The 19,777-nt window shown below is 39.1% G+C and overlaps 1 protein-coding gene across 2 annotated transcripts; it reads left to right on the top strand.

The window, feature by feature from the left end:
* Positions 1-10,811: 10,811 nt before the first annotated feature.
* On the top strand, positions 10,812-19,439 carry TLR3 (toll like receptor 3). 2 transcript variants are annotated; one of them, XM_072036735.1, is made up of 5 exons: positions 10,812-11,088; positions 12,719-13,167; positions 14,014-14,205; positions 15,753-17,578; positions 18,157-19,439. In XM_072036735.1, the coding sequence occupies exons 2-5, from the start codon at positions 12,727-12,729 to the stop codon at positions 18,383-18,385; spliced, it is 2,688 nt and encodes an 895-aa protein (XP_071892836.1). In that variant the 5' UTR covers positions 10,812-11,088; positions 12,719-12,726; the 3' UTR covers positions 18,386-19,439.
* The last annotated feature ends 338 nt before the right edge of the window (positions 19,440-19,777 follow it).

Genomic DNA, 19,777 nt, shown 5'->3' with positions numbered 1-19,777 from the left:
GCCTGCTGCACGATGGCTTCCAGCTCCTCCCGTTTGTTACCCATGCTGCGTGCATTAGTGTAGATGCACTTCAGCTGGGCCATTGCCTTCTCTCCCAGCCTTGCCATTGTTACCCCTGGCACAGCTCCAACAACCCTCGTTTCAGCCCCATCCCCCTTCTCACCTAGTTTAAAGCCCTCTCAATGAGCCCCGCCAGCTCCTGGCCCAGGATCCATTTTCCCCTTAGAGATAGGGACCCGTCTGCGGCCATCAGGCCAGGTGCCGAGTAAAGTGTCCCATGGTCAAAAAAAAACAAATTTCTGTGTTGGCACCAGCCTCTGAGACACGTGTTTATCAGGTGGGCTTTCTGTGTCCTCTCTGTACCCCTCCCTGCCACCGTAGGGATGGACAAAAACACCACCTGTACTCCCGCTCCATCCACTAACTGTCCCAGTCCCCTAAAGTCCCATTTGCTGGTCTTCAGGCTTCTCTCTTCAATGTCATCACTGCCAGCCTGGACTATTAAAAGAGGATAACAGTCGGAGGGGAGAACCAGGTTGGGAGGCTTTCTGGCAATGTCCCTGACCCTGGCCCCAGGGAGGCAGCAGACTTCCCTACGGGTAGGGTCAGGCCAACAAATAGGGCCCTCTGTTCCCCTGAGAAGGGAATCGCCCATAACAATCACTCTTCTTTCTGTCCTGGTGGAGGCAGTCCTGAGGTGGAGTTGACTTCCTCGCCCTAGCCATCCTCCTGGGTAGACTTTCTACCTCTTCCTCAGCTACTGGTCTCTCAAGCTCCAGGGCCTCAAACCTGTTGTGTAAGGGCACCTGGGAAGGTGGTGCCAGTAGGGTGGGGCATCGCCTGCGATGTCTAGCAGGGACCTGTCTCCATTCCTCCTCAACTCCTAGGTCCCCTGCCTCTGCCCGACAGCAACAGGGCAGGGGGTCCAGCCCCATTTGGGGTGTCTCACCCCGGTGCCTGTCCTTCAGGCTGTGCAGGGAGTTGCTCCACAAGTCTGTCTCCTGCTCACACTCCCTGATATCCCTCAACCTCTCGACCTCCTTGAGTTCTGCCACGAGGCAGCCCAGGTCATCCACCTGTTGGCCCCTCACGCACACAGTCCCTCTGCCCCCTGCAGGTGGTAGCAACAGGCTCAGGCACTCCCTGCACCTGGAAACCTGAACTGCCACAGATTTGAGCAGGCAGTCAGTCTGGGTGTGTACAGACTTCTTGGAGAGCGCGCTGTGCCTGGTGTACACCACTGCAGCTGAGCTAGCAGTAGACCGCCGTTAGAGGAGGTGTTCGTATGGGCGGGGGAGCGCGCTCTGCCCTCCCTGCTCGCCCTGCCTGCAGGAACTGCCGCGCCTCACCCTTCTGCCGCGCCACGCCCTGTTTGCCCGTCCTAGTCACCGTGCTCCCTAGGGGCAGTTTATGAACGGCCGGGGCGGGGCGCTGCTGGCTCCGCCTCCGCCTCGTTGTCGCCACGTTCCCTTCCCTCGCGAGGGCTGCCGGGTTCTGGCGGCTCCCTCGAGTGGGCTCGGTGCCAGAAAAATGAGCCCTGCCTGCCCGATCGGCAGAATGCGTCTGCCCCGGAGCCGATTGCCTCGGCAAGTGGCCTCTTTTGGGAAGAAAAAAAATATTTTTGTCCTCTGTACTGGCCTTAGAAGCAGAAATTATTAGGAGGTTAAACAGTGCAGCCCAAAGAAGCACTATTTGTTTTCTGACTTTTATGTGTGCTTAGGTATGTCCAGCCATTCTGAGGTGAACCAGGGCATTGCTCCTGTGTACTTTGAATTATTCGTGGACTGAGGAAGAGTGGAGCTTGCCTTCTGGTTCTCTTGCAGATTTATTATTATTATTATTTTTTAAAATGTCAAATTTTAATCTTTCAGCGAACACTAACACTGTGGTTATGTCCAGCATTTAAGGTTGTCAGGTGCTACGAAAGTTCACAGATACTAAAATTAATTCACACAATATCCACCTGCCTGTAACAGCTATCTGATGGGAGCAAAAGAATGGAGTAAATAGCAATACAGTAGTGTGTTTAGGGAAACTGATAAAGCTACACACTTCATGATCAGTTTGTTTTCAATACAGGTGACAAAAATCTCATAGGAAGAACTGAAAAAATAGATTTTTGAGCTGTTGATTCCTAATAGCTATATTTGTGCATCCAAATAATGATGTGGTATTGCAGATGACTGCAGATGCCCTAGTCCTCTATAAAATGGAAAACAAGTTTCACCAACACCTATAGAATACAAAAAATGAGAAAAGAGTTGTAAAATGGCCTGCACAGGTTTACACTGTATAGGAACCTCAAATGATAAAATACCTTCTGACTTGCATATTGGCTATTTGCCACACATGTTGCTCTTATCTTCAGTGGCAATCAAACATGAATCTCCTAGTAAGGTTTTTTTGGGACAGAAATATTAACCACATTATTCACCACTGCTCCATCAGTTCTTGTCCTTAAATACAGAAATCTGTCTTGAGATCTAAGTCTGTGTTCTAAATGTTCTGCTAACTGTACTTCAACTTCAAAACAAATGATTATTACTATGTGTGAATCAATTTCATAACTAGAATGTCCTGAAAGTGCAAATGTGGGCATTTTAGGAAGGCATTTGTCCTCATGGCAGTAAGCAAAGTATGCATATAGAGACTTAACTGAATCAGAAGGTAAGAAAATCTCAGATACTTTGTCAGTTAAAAAAAAAAAAAGACAAAAAAAAAAGGCCTTAAGTGCTTGCAGCTCTGTTTTTGCATATTTTTTATGATTTGTTTCCCAGAAAACTGTTATGATAGTTTGTGGTCAGTCTTGTGGGAGGTTATGGCTTGTATCTTAGGAGTAGTAAGTGATTGTCAGGCATCTTGCCACTGTCATAATGAAGCAAATTTACAACAGCAGTTCCTGCAAAATTCAAAGCTGTTAAATACAGTCAGGTCCATATGTTACTCCTTATGTTATTTAGATAAAATCTGGTAAACTCAGCAGCAGCAGGCCTATGAGACTGTTGATGACAGTACACATCCCAGAGTCTTTAAGGCTGTGGACTTGGCTTTTTGTTCCTAGCTGCAGCTGAATAAGATGATTCATTTTGTGTACATGACATGTTCAGTTATTAGGAGTATGAATGTAGAATTTCTTTAATTCTACCAAATTTAGTTCAACAAATCAAGCTGTGATATACTTGCCAGGGCAAATAACTCTGATGCCCAGCCAGTTGCGAGATCAGTCTTTACGTTAGAAACATTTCCTTTAAGGAACTTTGGACTTCAGGAGCTACTTTATGGGTTTACATCTACCAGAAAATAGAAATCAAATGGCTTGTGTCTTTTTTTTTTGGAGAAAGTTAATGCTGACATCTAGTGGTGTTTTTTTTTTTTTTTTTTTTTTTTTTTTTTTTTTTTTTTTGTTTTGTTTTTGTTTTTTTTTTCTTTTTTCTTTTTGCATGTACAAAAACAGAGATTTAGTGGATTGATCAATAAATGTGACAAGTAACCTGATTCTTTGATGCTGTCTTTTCAAAATAATCTACTAAAATATGAGATTGTTATAAAAAACCTTACTGTGGAAAAAACATCAGTACTAATGTTAATGCTATGCTTTTCAAAGGGTATTACTGTCTTGCATAGAAAGGATAAAATAAATTAGCGTTTTCCCTGTCTTTCTTGGAGTTAAAGTACCTGAAATATATTTCCCATATTATCTGTTATTAGCTTTATTTGTTATAACACAAGTGCAGAAGTATTTTTAAAATATTCTGGATAAATTATTTTTGCATTAAACTACATGTGATCTATTACTCATAATAAAGCAGTGACTAATAGTCACAGGTCTCAAAAGGTAAAGGGATTTCAATGAATGTGTTCAGTATTTTACTTCTATACTTGATCATGTAGAACCATATATCATGAAATCTGCTGTATTTGCTGCATCTGGTTTCTCCAAGTAAAAGCAGGTTTTTTTAATGCTTTCAACTGATATTTTTATGTGCGTTAACACAGGGAACACAAATCAGAAGAGATACATAGTACCTACTGTTTACAATGTTAGTAAGGAAGATCATTTGCAAAAAAGGTACTTTAGCTGTATAGTTTAGGAGTACAAATATCTAGTTTGAAACACCTTTTCTGATTCTGTATACACATTCATATATCTTCATTTTATCTACAGATATTAGGCAGATTAAAGGTGCTGAATTTGAAAAGGGATGCATTTGACTTAATTGTCTTGTTTATGAGCATGGCCATGACCCTCATTTTGCAGAGGGTTTCACAATGTGGTCAGGAACAGCCTGGCACAAAACATTCAACTTACGGGTTATATTTAAGAGGAAAGTTAAATGTAGGCAATTTCTTAGGCAGCCCAACACATGTGCTTTTCTTCCCCCAGTATGCATACACTGTAGACTTGACATAAGCCATCCATGCTGAACTTAAGTAGTTTATTCAGATACAGTGACGTTTCATTTCTCACCCAAATTCCTGGATGTCCAAATACTGGTTTCTAGTAAAGAGAGTAGAAAAATGGTGACTGTCCTGTGGTATACAGCCTAAACTCTCAGTCCTAAAATTTTTAAAGGTTTCTAATGTAGACATAACGTGGTTGTATATGTTAGCTTTTATATGAAGTTGGAGAATTTGAAATATTTTAAAAACTTAATCACAAAATAAGTTAACCTCTGATCCAGACTACACTCATTATAGCTCTGCTTGAGGTTTGTGTGATATTAAGAAACCGTAATACAAGTGTCAACTCAGAGTAAAATGAAATCCATAATGAGTTGATGGAAATTGTCCTTTGAGGTCAGGATTTTTGCTCACTGAATTTTAATTAAAACTCAACTGTTTCAGGATTTCTTTCTGTTACATAGCAAAGTAGCAGTACTCTATAGAAGGCTGACATGAAAAGGACAATGTTCAAATCAGTTTGCTGCCTCGCTATACACAGATATTATACCATCAACACAAAGTTAACAGCTACTCTGAATACATGCACAGATATATTTGGCTAGGTATGTTAATGTCTCAAAATCTGTAATTCTCGTGTTATAAATGGCTTTAGTTTTAGCTCAGAATTTATTTGAAAGCAGCACCTTAGTCTCCATTCTGCTAAGCAACTCAGCAATACAGATTTCATTCAGTTTTGAGATCTGATGGGTGTAAACATGCAATATAACATCAAGACACTAGGAAGGCTGTGTTACTCAGAAGTCAGTATCTTGTTCCATGGTTAAGTATGTATGTATTTTTATGTACTGAGGAATACTGTTCTCTTGATGCATGGTGACTTTCTTTCTGATGTTTTTCATGAAATTTGTGTTAATTTTCAAGATATGTCTGTGGAATCAATATTACAGCTGAGTAGAAACTTTTTACTAATAGAATGGTTTTCAAACAGAACTTCAAGCCCTGGCAAATGGACTGGTTTTGCAGTGAATCAGGGTGATTGGATTCTTAGCATATTGCATGTTTGCACACGATCAAAAATATTTAGTATGCAAGACTGAAGCTGCTACGAGGTAGAATCACACAACATGCTGCAACAGAGACTAGTTTCCAGCACTTGCATTCACTGACTTGAAACTTATATTTAAAAACAAATCCCCCAAAGCCCCAAACTTCTTTGCTTACGAACGTTTCTACTAGTAAGTTTTAATACTCACTCCAAGTCGATGCAAAAAAACATTGCTCAGGAATCACTAAGAGCTAAGGAATGTGAGGCTTCCTTTCTTCATTTTTGGGGCCTTAACATCTGTATACTGAACTGGCTTCAGGCTGTAGGATCTTGGTTCCTTTTGAGAGGAGTCTTTTAGTCATAACTGAATGCTACGGCCTCTTTCCATGAATGCTGCACATTAGCGATTCCAGGTGTTGGGACAGGATGCACTGCTTGGGTTATGATCAGCTCTCAGGCTGGGATGTACCATTTACGTGCTCATCAAAGCTAAGCCATGGACACCAATGCCCATCTGAGTTTGCAAACAAGTCTTTCTAAATGCATTTTTCTATGCTCAAAACATTAAGTGGTAGGCAAAATAAAATAAAAATTAGCCTCAGGTAATGTGTCTTGTGCAATATAGAAAAAAAATCAGTCTAATTTTAAGTCATTGAATCAGGTCTGGTACTTTATATTTTGTTTATAAAATGTTTTCCTGACTTCTAACCTTTTGTAGACATAATTACTGCCTGTAATGTTCATATTTCCAATACATATATAAAACGAGCCTTGTAAATTAAATGAATTTGGAAATGTGTATTAATCATTAAACCTATTTTTTTTTAGCTAGTTCTAATAAGACACTTCTCTATTTTTGTGACTTTGTTCTGGCTAGAAGGAAATGAAAGATATCGTTCCACACTTTTATTTATAGCTAAAAGATTTCACAATCTTAATCTTTGAATAGCAACAGGTTTTAAACTCTGTAGATGAATTTAGCAAAAATCTAACACACTGATATTGAAATTCAGTTCTCAGATTTTAACCTAACAAAATTATAATTAAAGGCTGATAGTTCTGATAATGGTTATGATTGACCTTGCTTGGTTTTCTTCCCTGTAAATGTTTTCCTAACTCAGCCTTAGCCACTTCTAAAGAGTAGGGGCTACATAATGGCACTGCTAGCGACGAGGCTGGAAGGGCTCTGTATTGGGCTCAAATGGTCATTGTGTGCATTCCAGATCAGAATAGAAAAAAAAAAAAAAAAGAAAAAAAAAAGATATTTTAAGCACTGGTAGAGCAGAAGTTTCATTTCAGCAAAGCTGAATCGTATTACTTCATCCTTCATGTATGCTTGTATTGAACTTCATCTCTTTTGCTACATTTGTTATATTTAACATATATGGATCATGTTTACCATTACTGAAATGAAGTACTAGCATGTCAAAATGGCAATTTCTGCCTCCAAGAACTCTCCACTGATGCGATTTGGTAGTTTTTTACTCAAAAGCTTTGTCCAAGGAGTTGTTTCCCTAAAGCACCTGTTTTTTTTTTTTTTTTTTTTTTTTTTTTGTTTGTTTGTTTTTTTTAAATAATAGTAGCAATTTATTTGGTTATTCTGCTAAGCAACCAAAAGATTGTAGCTACTGAGAGCAGCATAAAGAATCTTCACTGCATTAAGAAGCATGTTCAGGATCTGTCTCGCACCTTGTAAATGAAGTTAGATGCAGCATCTTGGGTGGAATAAAGGTAAGGAAGCCTGAAGAATGACTTGTTTTATTCCTGAAGCGAAAATGAGAGAAACAACAGTGAATAGGTGTGGTCAACAGATGTAGCTGGGGCCATTTTAAAGAAGTCCTTTTGCATCTGAAGTCAGTTACCAACAAAGCAAAACATTTAAGGGTGGGGAGGAAAAGGGTGAACCAAGCGTGTGTGTTTGTGTATTCATTCACTTATATATTCCTGGCTTGTGCATCTTTCTGCTTTGAGCTTTTAGTGAATCTGGGCTTCTAGGGCTTTCAGGACACAGTAATATTGAGGGAAAGGTGCAATTCAAAAAGGTTCTGGATATAACTGAATACAGATTTTATTAAATGGAAAGGTCAAATCCAGCTGTGATTCTTTTAAGTACAGTTTAACTTTAGAAGCTAGAGATCACAGAGATCACATAGCCTTTAAAGGTATAACCTTTAGTGGGGAAATATTTTTGAGAGGTTACACTGTGAAGTTACACTGTGAACACAAACATGAAAATCTGCCAGAGAAAAGGGGGAACATTGAAAAAGGAAGAGATTCTGAAACCAAATTATTAAATGCTGTGAGAAAATCCCGAGAAATAGAAATTATTGCAAATGAGAAATATTTGATGTGCATGCTGAATTGGTAGAGCTGGATAAGAACAAGATTTTAGGAAGGTTGCCATCCTCACTGGAAGATTCTTAGAGCCAGAAATTGCTATATTTTTTCTATAACATGAGAATACACGCAAATCCCAAATCCAAATGTCTTTAATATTTTAGTATCTAAAAAGTTAAAACATTTCATTGTAAAATATATATACTTAAAAAAAAAAATCCAGTGGTGCAAACATGAAATATTGATAACTCTTTAAAAACAAAACAAACAAACAAACAAAAAAAATCCAAACAAAACAAAAAAAGTGAAACATTTTTACCTTTGCTAATCCAGACTAAAATGTTAACCTGGAAGCAATTCCAGGTTTCTCTGGGATTAGGATTCTCTGGTTGAAAAGTAAATTGCAGCTTGTCCTGCAGTAAATGTGATTTATTGTGGAGGTGCAGTTGATCTCCAGTCATCGCAGCACATCAGGAAAGTGTTGTGACTGCTCTCAGAGTTTTTCAGGTAACTTCCAAGTGTTGAATAGTTCAGCCTGTTTATTGTTGCCCACTGGGTAGCTTAAAATCCAAACTATGGCCTGGGTTTTAAGCCACCCGCCCAGGCAATATCTTCAGCTAGGGAAAAAAGAAATTTTTGGAAAGATTCTCCTGTCTTTGGCAGTACCCAGAAGTTTGGGAGAACACTAAAATAAGCATATGGTCTGCTTTAACATTGATCTGCACTTCAGCCCTCAGGTATGCTTTTCCACTTCTGCACCCACAAAAAGCTAATGGAAAAATCAATTTTTACCACCAGTCACTGCTAAATTAACTGTGATGAGTTAGCAGCCTGAAAAGAACCATTGCACTCAAAAGGCACCTGACCTATTAGATTCTTCAGCAGCACAACTGAATTTGTCTAAGAACAGTGGCAGAAAAACATCTATTCTTCTTTCCTTAGAGGTAGATAGAAGCTTGCTTTATCTGCCCCACTGTCCTCTCATCAGTTTTCCTCAAAGCTGAAGGATGTCCCTTGTCAAGCCTTGCCTCAGATCTTAACTGTTCAGCTCTCTGCTCTTTCCTGCTTGCTTGCTCCTGGTAGCTTGGCTCGCTTCCAGACCTCTTTCACTTCTTTCTATACCCAACCACAATATATGGAGCTTTTACCATGAGCCATGGGTAGTGTCTGTGTGTTATTTTGGGTCTTCCCCTGATGCTTGCAGTCTGACTTCAGTTTATGAAAACACTGAAATCCCACTAGCCACATGCTACCGTGTTAACACCTGTATGTATTTAAAGAGAAGATTAAGATTAGTAATTTTCCTTTTTGCTTTTTCTCTAGGCTAAGTTTCGGTGGCATGTTTGTTCTGGGAGTGTTCCATCAGATACCTATGTTCCCACCTTCTGTGCCTGGAGTCCAAATAAACTTAAAGTGGGTCTGTGCAGCAGCTGGCTGCTCTCTGTGGTCAGCTGGGAGTGAAATGGCTACATATCCAGGATTGTGCCCCACTGCCTATTGTCACCATTCAGAACCAACTGATGTGAGTTGCTTTCATCACCCACCATATGGGGTCATTGCTTAATTTTGCTTTGCTTTTTCCCTAAATTATTCTTTGGACAGGTGGACTGCTTGACTTTTTCCTTCACTGTGAGTTCACCATGTCCTTTACAGGTCTTGAAAACACAACTGCCATTTAATTTACAGTGAAGTTATGGAAACTTGAGAACCTGATGTGATTTCACATCACTGAAATAGGCACAGATGTGTCAACTTTTGTCCTCTGCCTCAGAAATCCTGTACTTGGTGAACCTGCACTGTCTGTCTATGCCCTAGAGTCTGCCTTGCACAGTGTAAGTTGCTGGTTCTTCCAAATCATGCTGCAAAATGGCTAGAGGTGTTGAGCAGGAATCAGTTGAGAGGTGAGATCAAAGAGCAGCTTTCACCTTGCAAAGAGTATGGTGTAGAGGGAAATGGGATGCAAAATACCTGACAGTATTGCTGTGCTACAATCATGCTCTGCAAAGGTTGTTTGTTATTCTGTTTCATTGCCATCAATGCAATCCCTTCTGTTCCAGAGCAGCAGAGTTGTAAAACATAGAGGGAAAATCCTCCTCGGAGTAATTTAGTGTGACAACATTTACTATCAAATTATCTCTGCAGAAGCACACGGGGCAGCAAGGAACAAATTTATTCTTCCCACAGCAAGCTAAAATGGAAGACAAAAATTTAACTATGAAATGGGAGTGAAGCAGGCCTTAGAACATCTCAGCTGCAAAGGAGCGTGGTTCTGGTGTCCATTTTGGTGTCCTAACTCCAAGGATAAGTACTAGTTTATACCAGGCAGTTGCTCTGCCTCCCGGTGCTCTCCAGCACTGCCAAGCTGCCAGTGGTCCCAGATTTAACAGGACACAGGGTGGCAGCCAGCACAGTCTCCCTCCCCTCCCAGAGCTAGTGGCAGGTGGAGGGTTAACATTTTCCTTCGGGCTGTGATTTCAAGCGCTTTGAAGGAAGGATTATGGCCACTTTTATTCTTTTCTAGGCAAGTGCTGCGGCTACTCACTCTACTCCAGTGACTCTACTTCAGGGACTACCTGAAAATGTGAGCTGAGCATATGGCTGAATGAGCCCTGCAGAGGCTTCTTGAATGAGAGGTTTGTGAGCCTTCTGATTTGCGACACACAGGTGCACCAATGCCAATGTAGCCCAAGCAGCAGGACCTTTTGTCACAGCCAGATGCATGTATTGGACAAGTCCTCTCTTTCCAGAAAAGTGATGAGCAGGATCCTGGAAAATGCGAATTCACAAATTGTGTTAAAAGGAAAAACATCTAAAAGCTGTACCTGAAACTTTTATTTAGACTTTAGGAATCATTTCCTTATTTTATTGCAATAGAAAATATTTGATTACTGTATCTTACAATTAATACATTATGCTGTCACTTACGTTCCCTTTTTAAAGAGGCATACTTTATTTGGCTCTGTAGGACCCTTGTGGTGCATTGTTTCCACATAAGAGTAATATCCCTATGCCAGTAACCTGTTAGTAACATATCTGCTTTTGGGATATGTCCTCAGTTTTTTTTTCAGAGACACGGGAATTAGCCAGGATTGTTGCTGGGTTGTGTGATGCTGCTCATCTGTGAAACCCCTGTGCGCTTCCAGCAGCAGCTGCCCTGCTGGCACGGAGGCTTGCCCATCTTCACTTTCGTTTTCACTTCTCCTTCCGGCTCCGGGCAGCTTCTTTCCTGATGGTTTTCATGCACTGAGGAACATGTGCAGTGCCTGGATTCCCCCAGACTGGAGGAGGTAAAGCCCACAGTGGTAAGTAGACGCTGTTCTTCAGGTATTTGTAATAAATATGGGTATCAGAGAGGCGAAGCTAAAGCACTGCTCAGGCATTTGGCAGTTTCCCTGGTCATAGATTTCTCTGAACTTGCACAAAGTCGGTGCCCTTGCTGTTTGCTTAATGAGAGTGTGCTTGGGTGCTTGTGTCTTGCTGTGAGGACCCCAGCTGGCAGGAGGTATTTATGTTAAACAGCAAACATCACCGGTGGAGTGGGAATATCACTCACTACGAGGTGCTGGAGGATCCCTTGCTACAGTTCTCCAATTTTAAGATTCTTCCTAATAATATTGATGGTTCTGGTTCTGTCTGCTGTCCCTTAAATATTATTCTGTACCCTTGTCTTTTAAAGCTGATAGCGGGGGTGTCTTTACTTCACTGGATTCCCAACCAAAGCATGAAACAGTTAAAGCTGTTTCCAGACTTCCTGCAATGAAAATGGCCAAGCACAAGGAGGCAGCCCTGTTAGCCTCACTGGAAGTCATCCAAAGAACTGGGGCTTATATTTGTATCGTGCATTTCTTGCTCCTTTCAAACTTTAAAGATGAACTGGCAATAATTACTGAGGAGCCTGGCAGCTACCTTATCTCCGTAAAACAACCCTCAAACGTATGCAGGCTAGAGGCATCAAACAAGCTCCCCCTTTGGTTTCCTGCACTCTTCCAGCTCCTGGGTTGCAGAGGAATGAGGAAGGAGAACAAGTGCTTCATATTCCTCAGCTGGAGGGATAGGGGGCTGTGTTCAGCTGCAGGTGTAGCAGGTCAAGCTGCCTGTGGGACTGCCAGGTTCGGTTACGTGCTGTCCCCTCACCTCCCCTGTTCCCTTGCCAGCAGGAGGTGAGCGGAGAGCCAGGTTGAGTGAGCCACAAAGGACAGGGCAGGTCCACATGCAGTGCCAGCAAGGAACTGAATCTTTATTAGGACATTTTAAATTGTCCTAAAAATGCCTTGAATCTATGGACAGCATTTTCTCTACAGCTTGGCTCTTCTCTCTTTTTTTTTTTTTTTAAAAATTTCTATTTTTTATTAGGTCAGTACACGTTTAGTTTGTTCTTTCTCATTCGCCTTTCTATAGCCTGGTATTCCTTCTTTTATTAAAGCTCTAACTAAAGTTAGACAAGCAACAAAACAAAAATAGATGGTTAGAATTTTGTGTGAGTGGCTAGTAAAACAAAAACTGGCAAGAATTGTAAAATAAAGAAGTGGCATTTATATTAGGCATTCTTACTGCATATAGCTATAAATAATTAAAGTGTAGTAAAGCTCAGAGCATAGATAATTAACACTGAAGGGCCTGTGCATAATTTGTCATATTTATTGTACTTTATGCTTGTTAAATCAATCCAAAATTAATCAGAAAAAGGAAAATGATTGAAAATTTGCACTGATTATAGATAAACCATTGGTAGATTTTTAAACATAATTATTTCCAGCAAAGAGTGATTATTAAACATACCTTTTCCATAGGTAAAAAATAATCAGTGTTTGCTCCATATAAAACTACATGATTTCCTGTGCCTGGCTTGCTTAGCCTTCAGGTTAAGTTATAATGTATGAATTGTGTCAAAATGACTGTAATTTGTAATGCAAATTCATTTTGCCTTTGCAGATAAAGCCATGGGAAGTGATATTCTTTGTTGGAAGAGCTTATCTTTGAGACTGGTGTCTGTCTGCTTGCTGTGTGCATCAGTTGGAAAACAATGTCAAATCAGAAATACAATGGCAGACTGCAGTCACCTAAAACTGACTCAAATTCCTTCTGATCTCCCAAACAATATAACTGGTTTGGACATTTCTCATAATCAGCTAAAAAAACTATGTCATGCAAACCTGACCAGGTATAGCAAGCTGGTTTACTTAAATGCAGGATACAACATCATCTCTAAACTGCAACCAGAACTGTGCAAAAATTTGCCCCTGTTGCAAATTTTGGTGCTAGAACATAATCAATTGCATGAGCTCCCTGACGGAGCATTTGCTTCCTGCACCAACCTGACTGAGCTCAATCTAGGATACAACATAATAGATGTAAAAAATGATCCTTTCAAGACCCTGGAGGTAAGCTAAAAATGCACCTTTTCATGTAAATAAAGTATATATGGGGAATTTATAGTATGTGTGTACAAAACAGCTGCCTATTTCCGTTTGAAAATACCCAGCATATAACCTTTCTTCATCCTTTTTCTAAAGAAAAGGCCTAGTGGCTTCTTGTGTTAGAACACACTGAAGTCCCAGCCATCCCTGAGAGTCAACGCTCTCCTTCCCTTTTCCTCTGCTGCATGCCATCAAGGCATCGCTCCATACAGAATCCGTGCTGAAAGAATAGCAGCAGCAGATGAAGCATAGGGTGGAATGGCTGGTCAGGAGTCTGAGTTGCATGAGGTCTAAAAACAGTAGCTAGCCTAAATTCTCAAGGTCAAAGCATAAACACTCAGACTGTGAAGACTGATGCCTAGGCTAAATGTAGTGTCTCCTAGGGCTTCGGGGACTGAAAGAATAAGAAGGCTTTTAGCTGCCTTTGTTTTTCCTGCTAGTTCCTACGTGGTTAAATATTCTCTGTGGCATTTATGAGGTTGGGGGTCAAGGAAGGGCCTAAGGACAAAAGAACATAGAGACAATGTGTGGGAACTAATTGTCCTGCAGTGTTCTAATGAGCACAGCTGTGGTTTTGGGCAAGGCTGAACATTTCTGTCATGCTCAGTATTCCATTTCAGTTATATAAAATGCACTGGCTTGCATCACAGGACTGCAGACTCTCAACTGAGTGTGAGGGACTATAGCCAGCTTTGGTAGTACTATTTGTAGTATTGCAACCAATTTCTCATGAATTAGACAACTGCAATATTTCAATTTTTTTATTACATAAAAATATTTTTTATGATTCTGTTTGCATCTTCTCTGCAGAACTTGAATATTTTGGATCTAACTCATAATCACTTGAAGTCAGCAAATTTAGGATTGCAACAGCAGCTGAAGAACCTCCGTGAGCTTGTGTTGTGTGGCAATCAAATCACTGAGTTAAAAAAGGAGGACCTCAGTTTTCTTAGCAACACTTCATTGAATAGTCTTGATTTGTCATCAAATCCCCTGAAAGAGGTAGGAAGTATTTCAACAGAAATTCAACTGGTGTAAGTACAAAATTGAACTATCCTGACATATCCCATATGATTGTATGGCTTATGTTTTATACATATAATTTGAATCCACCAAGATCAAAGTTAAAACCATTCTATTATACACAGCATTGCTCCTGACCCTCAACAGTAATGCACAATTATTTTTCTGACACTGTTATCAGCAAGAGGTGATCTCATGTAGATCAGAAGTCTCAAGCAAGAGCTAGATTGAGTAGCTAGCAGGGGTTGGAACCTTTGAGGGGTTGGAACCAGATGGTTTTAAGGTCCCTTCCAACCTGAGCCATTCTATGATTCTACCTCTGTGAGCCCTCATCACGTACATTCTATGCAGGTTTTTTTTTTTTTTTTTTGTATGAACTGAAGGTGAACAGCTGAAAAAATCTTTCTAAGTCAGGGAGAAAATATGATATTATGAAAGACTAATTAAACAATCTAGGTCTCCCTTTCTAGTTATCAGAGAGAAATTTCATTTGTGCATGTGGGCTACTCCAGAGAAATAATCATTACAGAGAAGTACATTCACTCTTCACTTAAAAAAAAAAAAAGGCATTGTTTGCTCTGCCACCTACCTCACTGCTTTCTGCCTTGTTCTTTCTGACCCTCTCAGTGTTAAAACACAATTCATTAAAGAGTAATGTTAAGTGTTGCAGTTCCAAATTGGTTCACCTCTAGGCTTCATGCCTCCCTGTTGCTGGTGCAAACTGTAATGAGGCCATAGACTAGCTCACTTGGGGAAACTCTACCGATTTCTTGGCTTAGTTATCTTGTAGCCAGACTTGTTCCCTATATGACCACATGAATATCCATACTGGCAACAAGCGTACAGCTGGTGGATAAGTGGATGGGACTTTGACAGAGCTACTTTATGCTAGTTTAGCTTGCTCTGAATTTACAGTACTGCTATCTGAAAAGCAGCCTTATGCATATGAATTGCACTGATAAATGGAGTATTTAATTATTCAGCTGACATGTGAAATCAAATGAGGGGTCAGCACTATAACAGAGGCTTGCAATTTATATCATGGAAGTGTGTAGTATCATGATTCATGAATATAGATTTTGTTCAGATGGTTTTCTTCTTGTTTTAACTGAATGCCTAAATCATTGTTTTTACATCTGTTTTTGCTCTAGTATATTGGTATCCTTAGCAGAAATCAATAAAAGGAAGATTAAAAGAGATTATCTCTATTTCTATGATACTTGCAGCAAAAAAAAATTTCACTAGTTGGATACACAATTGTAATCAACTTTCATCTGACTAAGAAACCTCTTATTTATTCTAAAATAGTACCACTCAAAATTATGATAATCGTATTAGAATTTTAGAACCACTAGCATGTGAAACAGTATTCCAAGAAGTTTGTCTAAACTCAGGTGTGGAAAAAGTTGGGAATTTTATTCTGTTTGATGATTTCACTTGAATACGCTTCCCAGATTTAGGCTTTGTGGGTCAATTCTCTTCTGTAATCCCCTTGCTTAGGCCATTACTTTTTCCTTTTCTTTTAGTTTCACACAGGATGTTTACGTGCAATTGGAAATCTGTTTGGCCTTATACTGAACAATGTTGAACTTGGTGAAAATCGCACGCAGAAACTTTGTACAGAATTATCAAACACAGCAATTCAGAACCTCTCACTGAGCCATGTGAAGCTTTCATACATTAACAAGACAACTTTCCAGGGACTGCAAGGAACAAATCTCACAGTTTTAAACCTTTCCAAAAATTATCTCTCTGTGATAGAAGACAACTCATTTCAGTGGCTTTCAAATTTAGAGTACTTAAACCTGAAGGATAACAGTATTCATGTATCTTCACATTCATTTTATGGATTGTCCAGCGTCAAACATCTGAATCTGATAAATTCGCTCACTGGGAAAATTGAAGATTTTTCCTTCCATTGGTTATACCACCTGGAGTACCTTTTAATGGATAATAACAATTTTCCACGAATCACTACTAATATGTTCACAGGTCTGAACAACCTGAAATACCTGAGTCTTTCTAACTGCAACATAAACTTACAAAGAATAACTAATACAACATTTTTATCGCTTGCTAATTCCAGCTTGCAGGTTCTCAACCTCACAAAAACAAGAATCTATACAATAGAAAGTGGAGCATTTTCCTGCTTGGGACACCTGAAAATTCTCGATCTTGGTCTTAACGAAATTAGTCAAGAGCTCACAGGTCATGAGTTTAAAGGTCTCAATAACATACAATATATTTATCTTTCCTATAACAAAAACTTGACTTTGCGAAGTGAGTCATTCTCTTTCGTTCCAAGCCTTAGAATGCTGATGCTAAGGAAGGTAGGTTGCAGTAATCTGGCAATTTCTCCTTCACCTTTTCATCCTCTACAAAATTTGACTGTCCTGGACATCAGCAATAACAACATAGCAAACATAAAGGAAGATTTGTTTGATGGACTTCACAAACTTGATATTCTGAATTTGCAGCACAATAATTTAGCTCGACTTTGGAAACATGCAAATCCAGGAGGCCCTGTTCTTTTTTTAAAAGACCTTCCCAACTTGCATGTTCTAAATTTAAAATCAAATGGGTTTGATGAGATTCCAGTTCAGGTTTTCAAGGGTCTGTTTCAGTTAAAATATTTGGATTTAGGATCAAATAATTTGAATCTGCTTCCAGCAACTTTATTTGATGACCAAACTTCTCTGAATTCATTGAACCTTCAGAAAAATCTAATAACCTCAGTTGAAGAAGAAGTGTTTGGCTCAGCTTTCAAGAACTTGAGAAAACTAGAGATGGATTCCAATCCATTTGATTGCACCTGTGAAAGTATTGCTTGGTTTGCTAGTTGGCTTAATGCGACCCAAGCGTATATACCTGGATTGCAGTCTCAGTACATTTGCAACACTCCGCCTAAGTATCACGGTACTCTGGTATTGCATTTTGATACCTCAGCCTGCAAAGACAGTGCTCCATTTAAGCTTCTGTTTATGATCACTACTACAGCTGTGATGCTACTCATTTTTATTGTTCTTCTCATCCATTTTGAAGGGTGGAGGATAGCTTTCTACTGGAACATTTCAGTAAATCGAATACTTGGTTTTAAAGAACTTGATAGACTACAGGAAGAGTATGATTATGATGCTTACATTATTCATGCAAGACACGACAGGAATTGGGTGTTAAAGAATTTCATATCTCTGGAAAAAAATAAGCAGTTTGAAGTTAGGTTTTGTTTAGAGGAACGGGACTTTGAAGCAGGCGTATCAGAATTTGAAGCCATAATTAACAGTATAAGAAGGAGCAGGAAGATTATTTTTGTTGTGACTGAGCATCTCTTAAAGGATCCCTGGTGCAAGAAGTGAGTAGAACATAAAACACTGTATGTAAGGGGACAAAATTCTTAACTGATTTTTAACAAGGTAATCCTTATTTTTGCTATGTAGATTAATTACAAATTCAATGAAAATTCTACTTTAATATATCATAATTTTTGAACAGTTACAAAATTAATAAACTTAAGTGCTCTACAGGTACACTAATGGATATTTGAACCTCTGTCAATATCACCTCTGTAGATTGCTTTCCCCAAAATTACACATTTGAAACACAATAACAAGTTTTGTTGGTGAGATCACTAGCATACAAAGATGATTTTTATTTGTCTTTAAACAACTATTTTCATTACTTCTTTGTAGTGATCTTGAAAGGGAAAGAAAAGACTGTACAATTTAGATTGTATTTTAAGATCGTAATTTTTTCTGTAGTTAAAAAGTAATTTAACACAAGTTGTAACACTTTCTTATCACTGAATGTACATTAAAATCCGTTTATAAAATCAGGGTCTAATGTGCTAGTATGTGAGCTGTCAAAAGAACTATTTGTCCTTTCTTTCCCCAGCATGAAATAAAATACATTTTTGTCTTATTTTTGCTTCAGGTTTAAGGTGTATCATGCTGTTCAGCAAGCTATTGAACAAAGTCGGGACTCCATCATATTGGTCTTTCTTCATGACATCCAAGATTACAAGTTGAATCATGCACTTTGCTTGAGAAGAGGAATGTTCAGATCTCGCTGCATCTTGAAGTGGCCAGCCCAGAAAGAAAGAGTCAATGCATTTCATCAGCAATTAGTGATGGCACTTAAATCTAATAGTAAAGCACGGTGAATGTTGATAGTCAAACTATCAGCTTTCTATCATTAGAAAACTAGCAAGCTGTCAGTAAAAAATGAAAAAAAGTTTGTCATACCGGAAAAATACAAGAGTCACTAATTTAAATGTAGTTGTCTACAGCGCAATTCACCTGCACCAAGGTGGCATTATTTAAAGTGGACTACAATTGATAGTCATTTCAGTCTGTGTATCAAAAAGCAGTTCTGAAATGACTGAATTCTGAAAATTCTGAATGACTGAAGTCCTAGGGAAAATGTCCATCTGACATAATGTGGAAAAGCCATGGGCTCTCTCCTTTAAAGGGGTATGTAAAAGAGAATGCAACAGAAAGTAGAATAGACACTACTATTTGTTTTCAAAAGAGAAGGGGTGATTCAGAGAGATTAAACTGGAAAAACTTTTTATATGAAACACAGTAAGTAACATGGAAATTTTTTCTGTAGTCAAAGCCACTAAAAAGGAACAAACCAGACAGAATTCTGTATTGTAATTTCTTATACATTAATTTGGCTGTTTCTTCCTTCCTCCTCCTGTACTTTTCAGAAGCATGGGGTAGTAGGCAATTGCATAGTATTAAGATACAGATTTACAGGCTAGTACCTTGATCTGGAGAGAGCTAAGAATGCGGGAAATGTGCTCTGAAATGATGTTTATCATGTTTGAGACTGTTTGCAATTTTATGGAGTGTTTGAGCACAACTTATTGACTCTACACATTTATTTGTATATTTCTGTTAATGTTTAATTGTTCCTTCAGAGGAACTTTCAAACTTTGTCTTCAGTTTTCAGTACTTGTTTGGTCTTTCATTAGCTGAGGAATATTTTTACTGTTCCCCTAGCATTTCTCTCGTCAGCTTCAATACCACCATTATTCCAAGAATGTTGTTTTACTGCTTTAGACAATAGATTTCAGATGGTTCAATAGTTAACATTTTAATCAGCTTCTCTTATGGTTTGTTAAATTCATAGATTAAAAACATCGGGTGTTAATATTTTTTTTTTTTTTTGTCCCATGATGACAGAAAATAAATAAGAAATATATAATGAAACAGGTTTTGCATGCACTGGAAGAGTGAAAGGAGTGTTGACTGCTTTCACTGTCTCAGGAAGTCCTGGAGTGAAAACAAAAGGCTTTGTTTACAGATGAAGTGATAGATGATGATTCCCTAATTACAGTAATAGGATTATCCCATTGTGATGCTTTCATCTCATCTTTCTGTCCTTTTCAGGCTAAGTGACAAATTCTCTCTTCGTGCATGGGCCATGAAAGTTGAGGAGGCAAGGCAGTGAGGATGGGGTGCCAGATATGCACCATGTCAATTGTCCTTTCTTTTATTTAATGATTAACGTGAAAGGGTACCTATGTTTACTACATCTGTAATGACAC

Source organism: Anas platyrhynchos, chromosome 4 (assembly GCF_047663525.1).
Source record: "Anas platyrhynchos isolate ZD024472 breed Pekin duck chromosome 4, IASCAAS_PekinDuck_T2T, whole genome shotgun sequence".
In the NCBI taxonomy this organism is placed as follows: Eukaryota; Metazoa; Chordata; class Aves; order Anseriformes; family Anatidae; genus Anas; species Anas platyrhynchos.
The sequence above is the reverse complement of the archived record's forward strand: the minus strand, read 5'-3'. Positions and strand labels throughout refer to the sequence as shown.

What these genes read in the sequence shown, in the direction of transcription:
- TLR3 (XM_072036735.1), top strand. Translation starts at nt 12,727, where the DNA reads ATGGGAAGTGATATTCTTTGTTGGAAGAGCTTATCTTTGAGACTGGTG. An exon ending in ATCCTTTCAAGACCCTGGAG is followed by an intron (nt 13,168 to 14,013) that starts GTAAGCTAAAAA and finishes TCTTCTCTGCAG; the next exon opens with AACTTGAATATTTTGGATCT. An exon ending in CATCAAATCCCCTGAAAGAG is followed by an intron (nt 14,206 to 15,752) that starts GTAGGAAGTATT and finishes CTTTTCTTTTAG; the next exon opens with TTTCACACAGGATGTTTACG.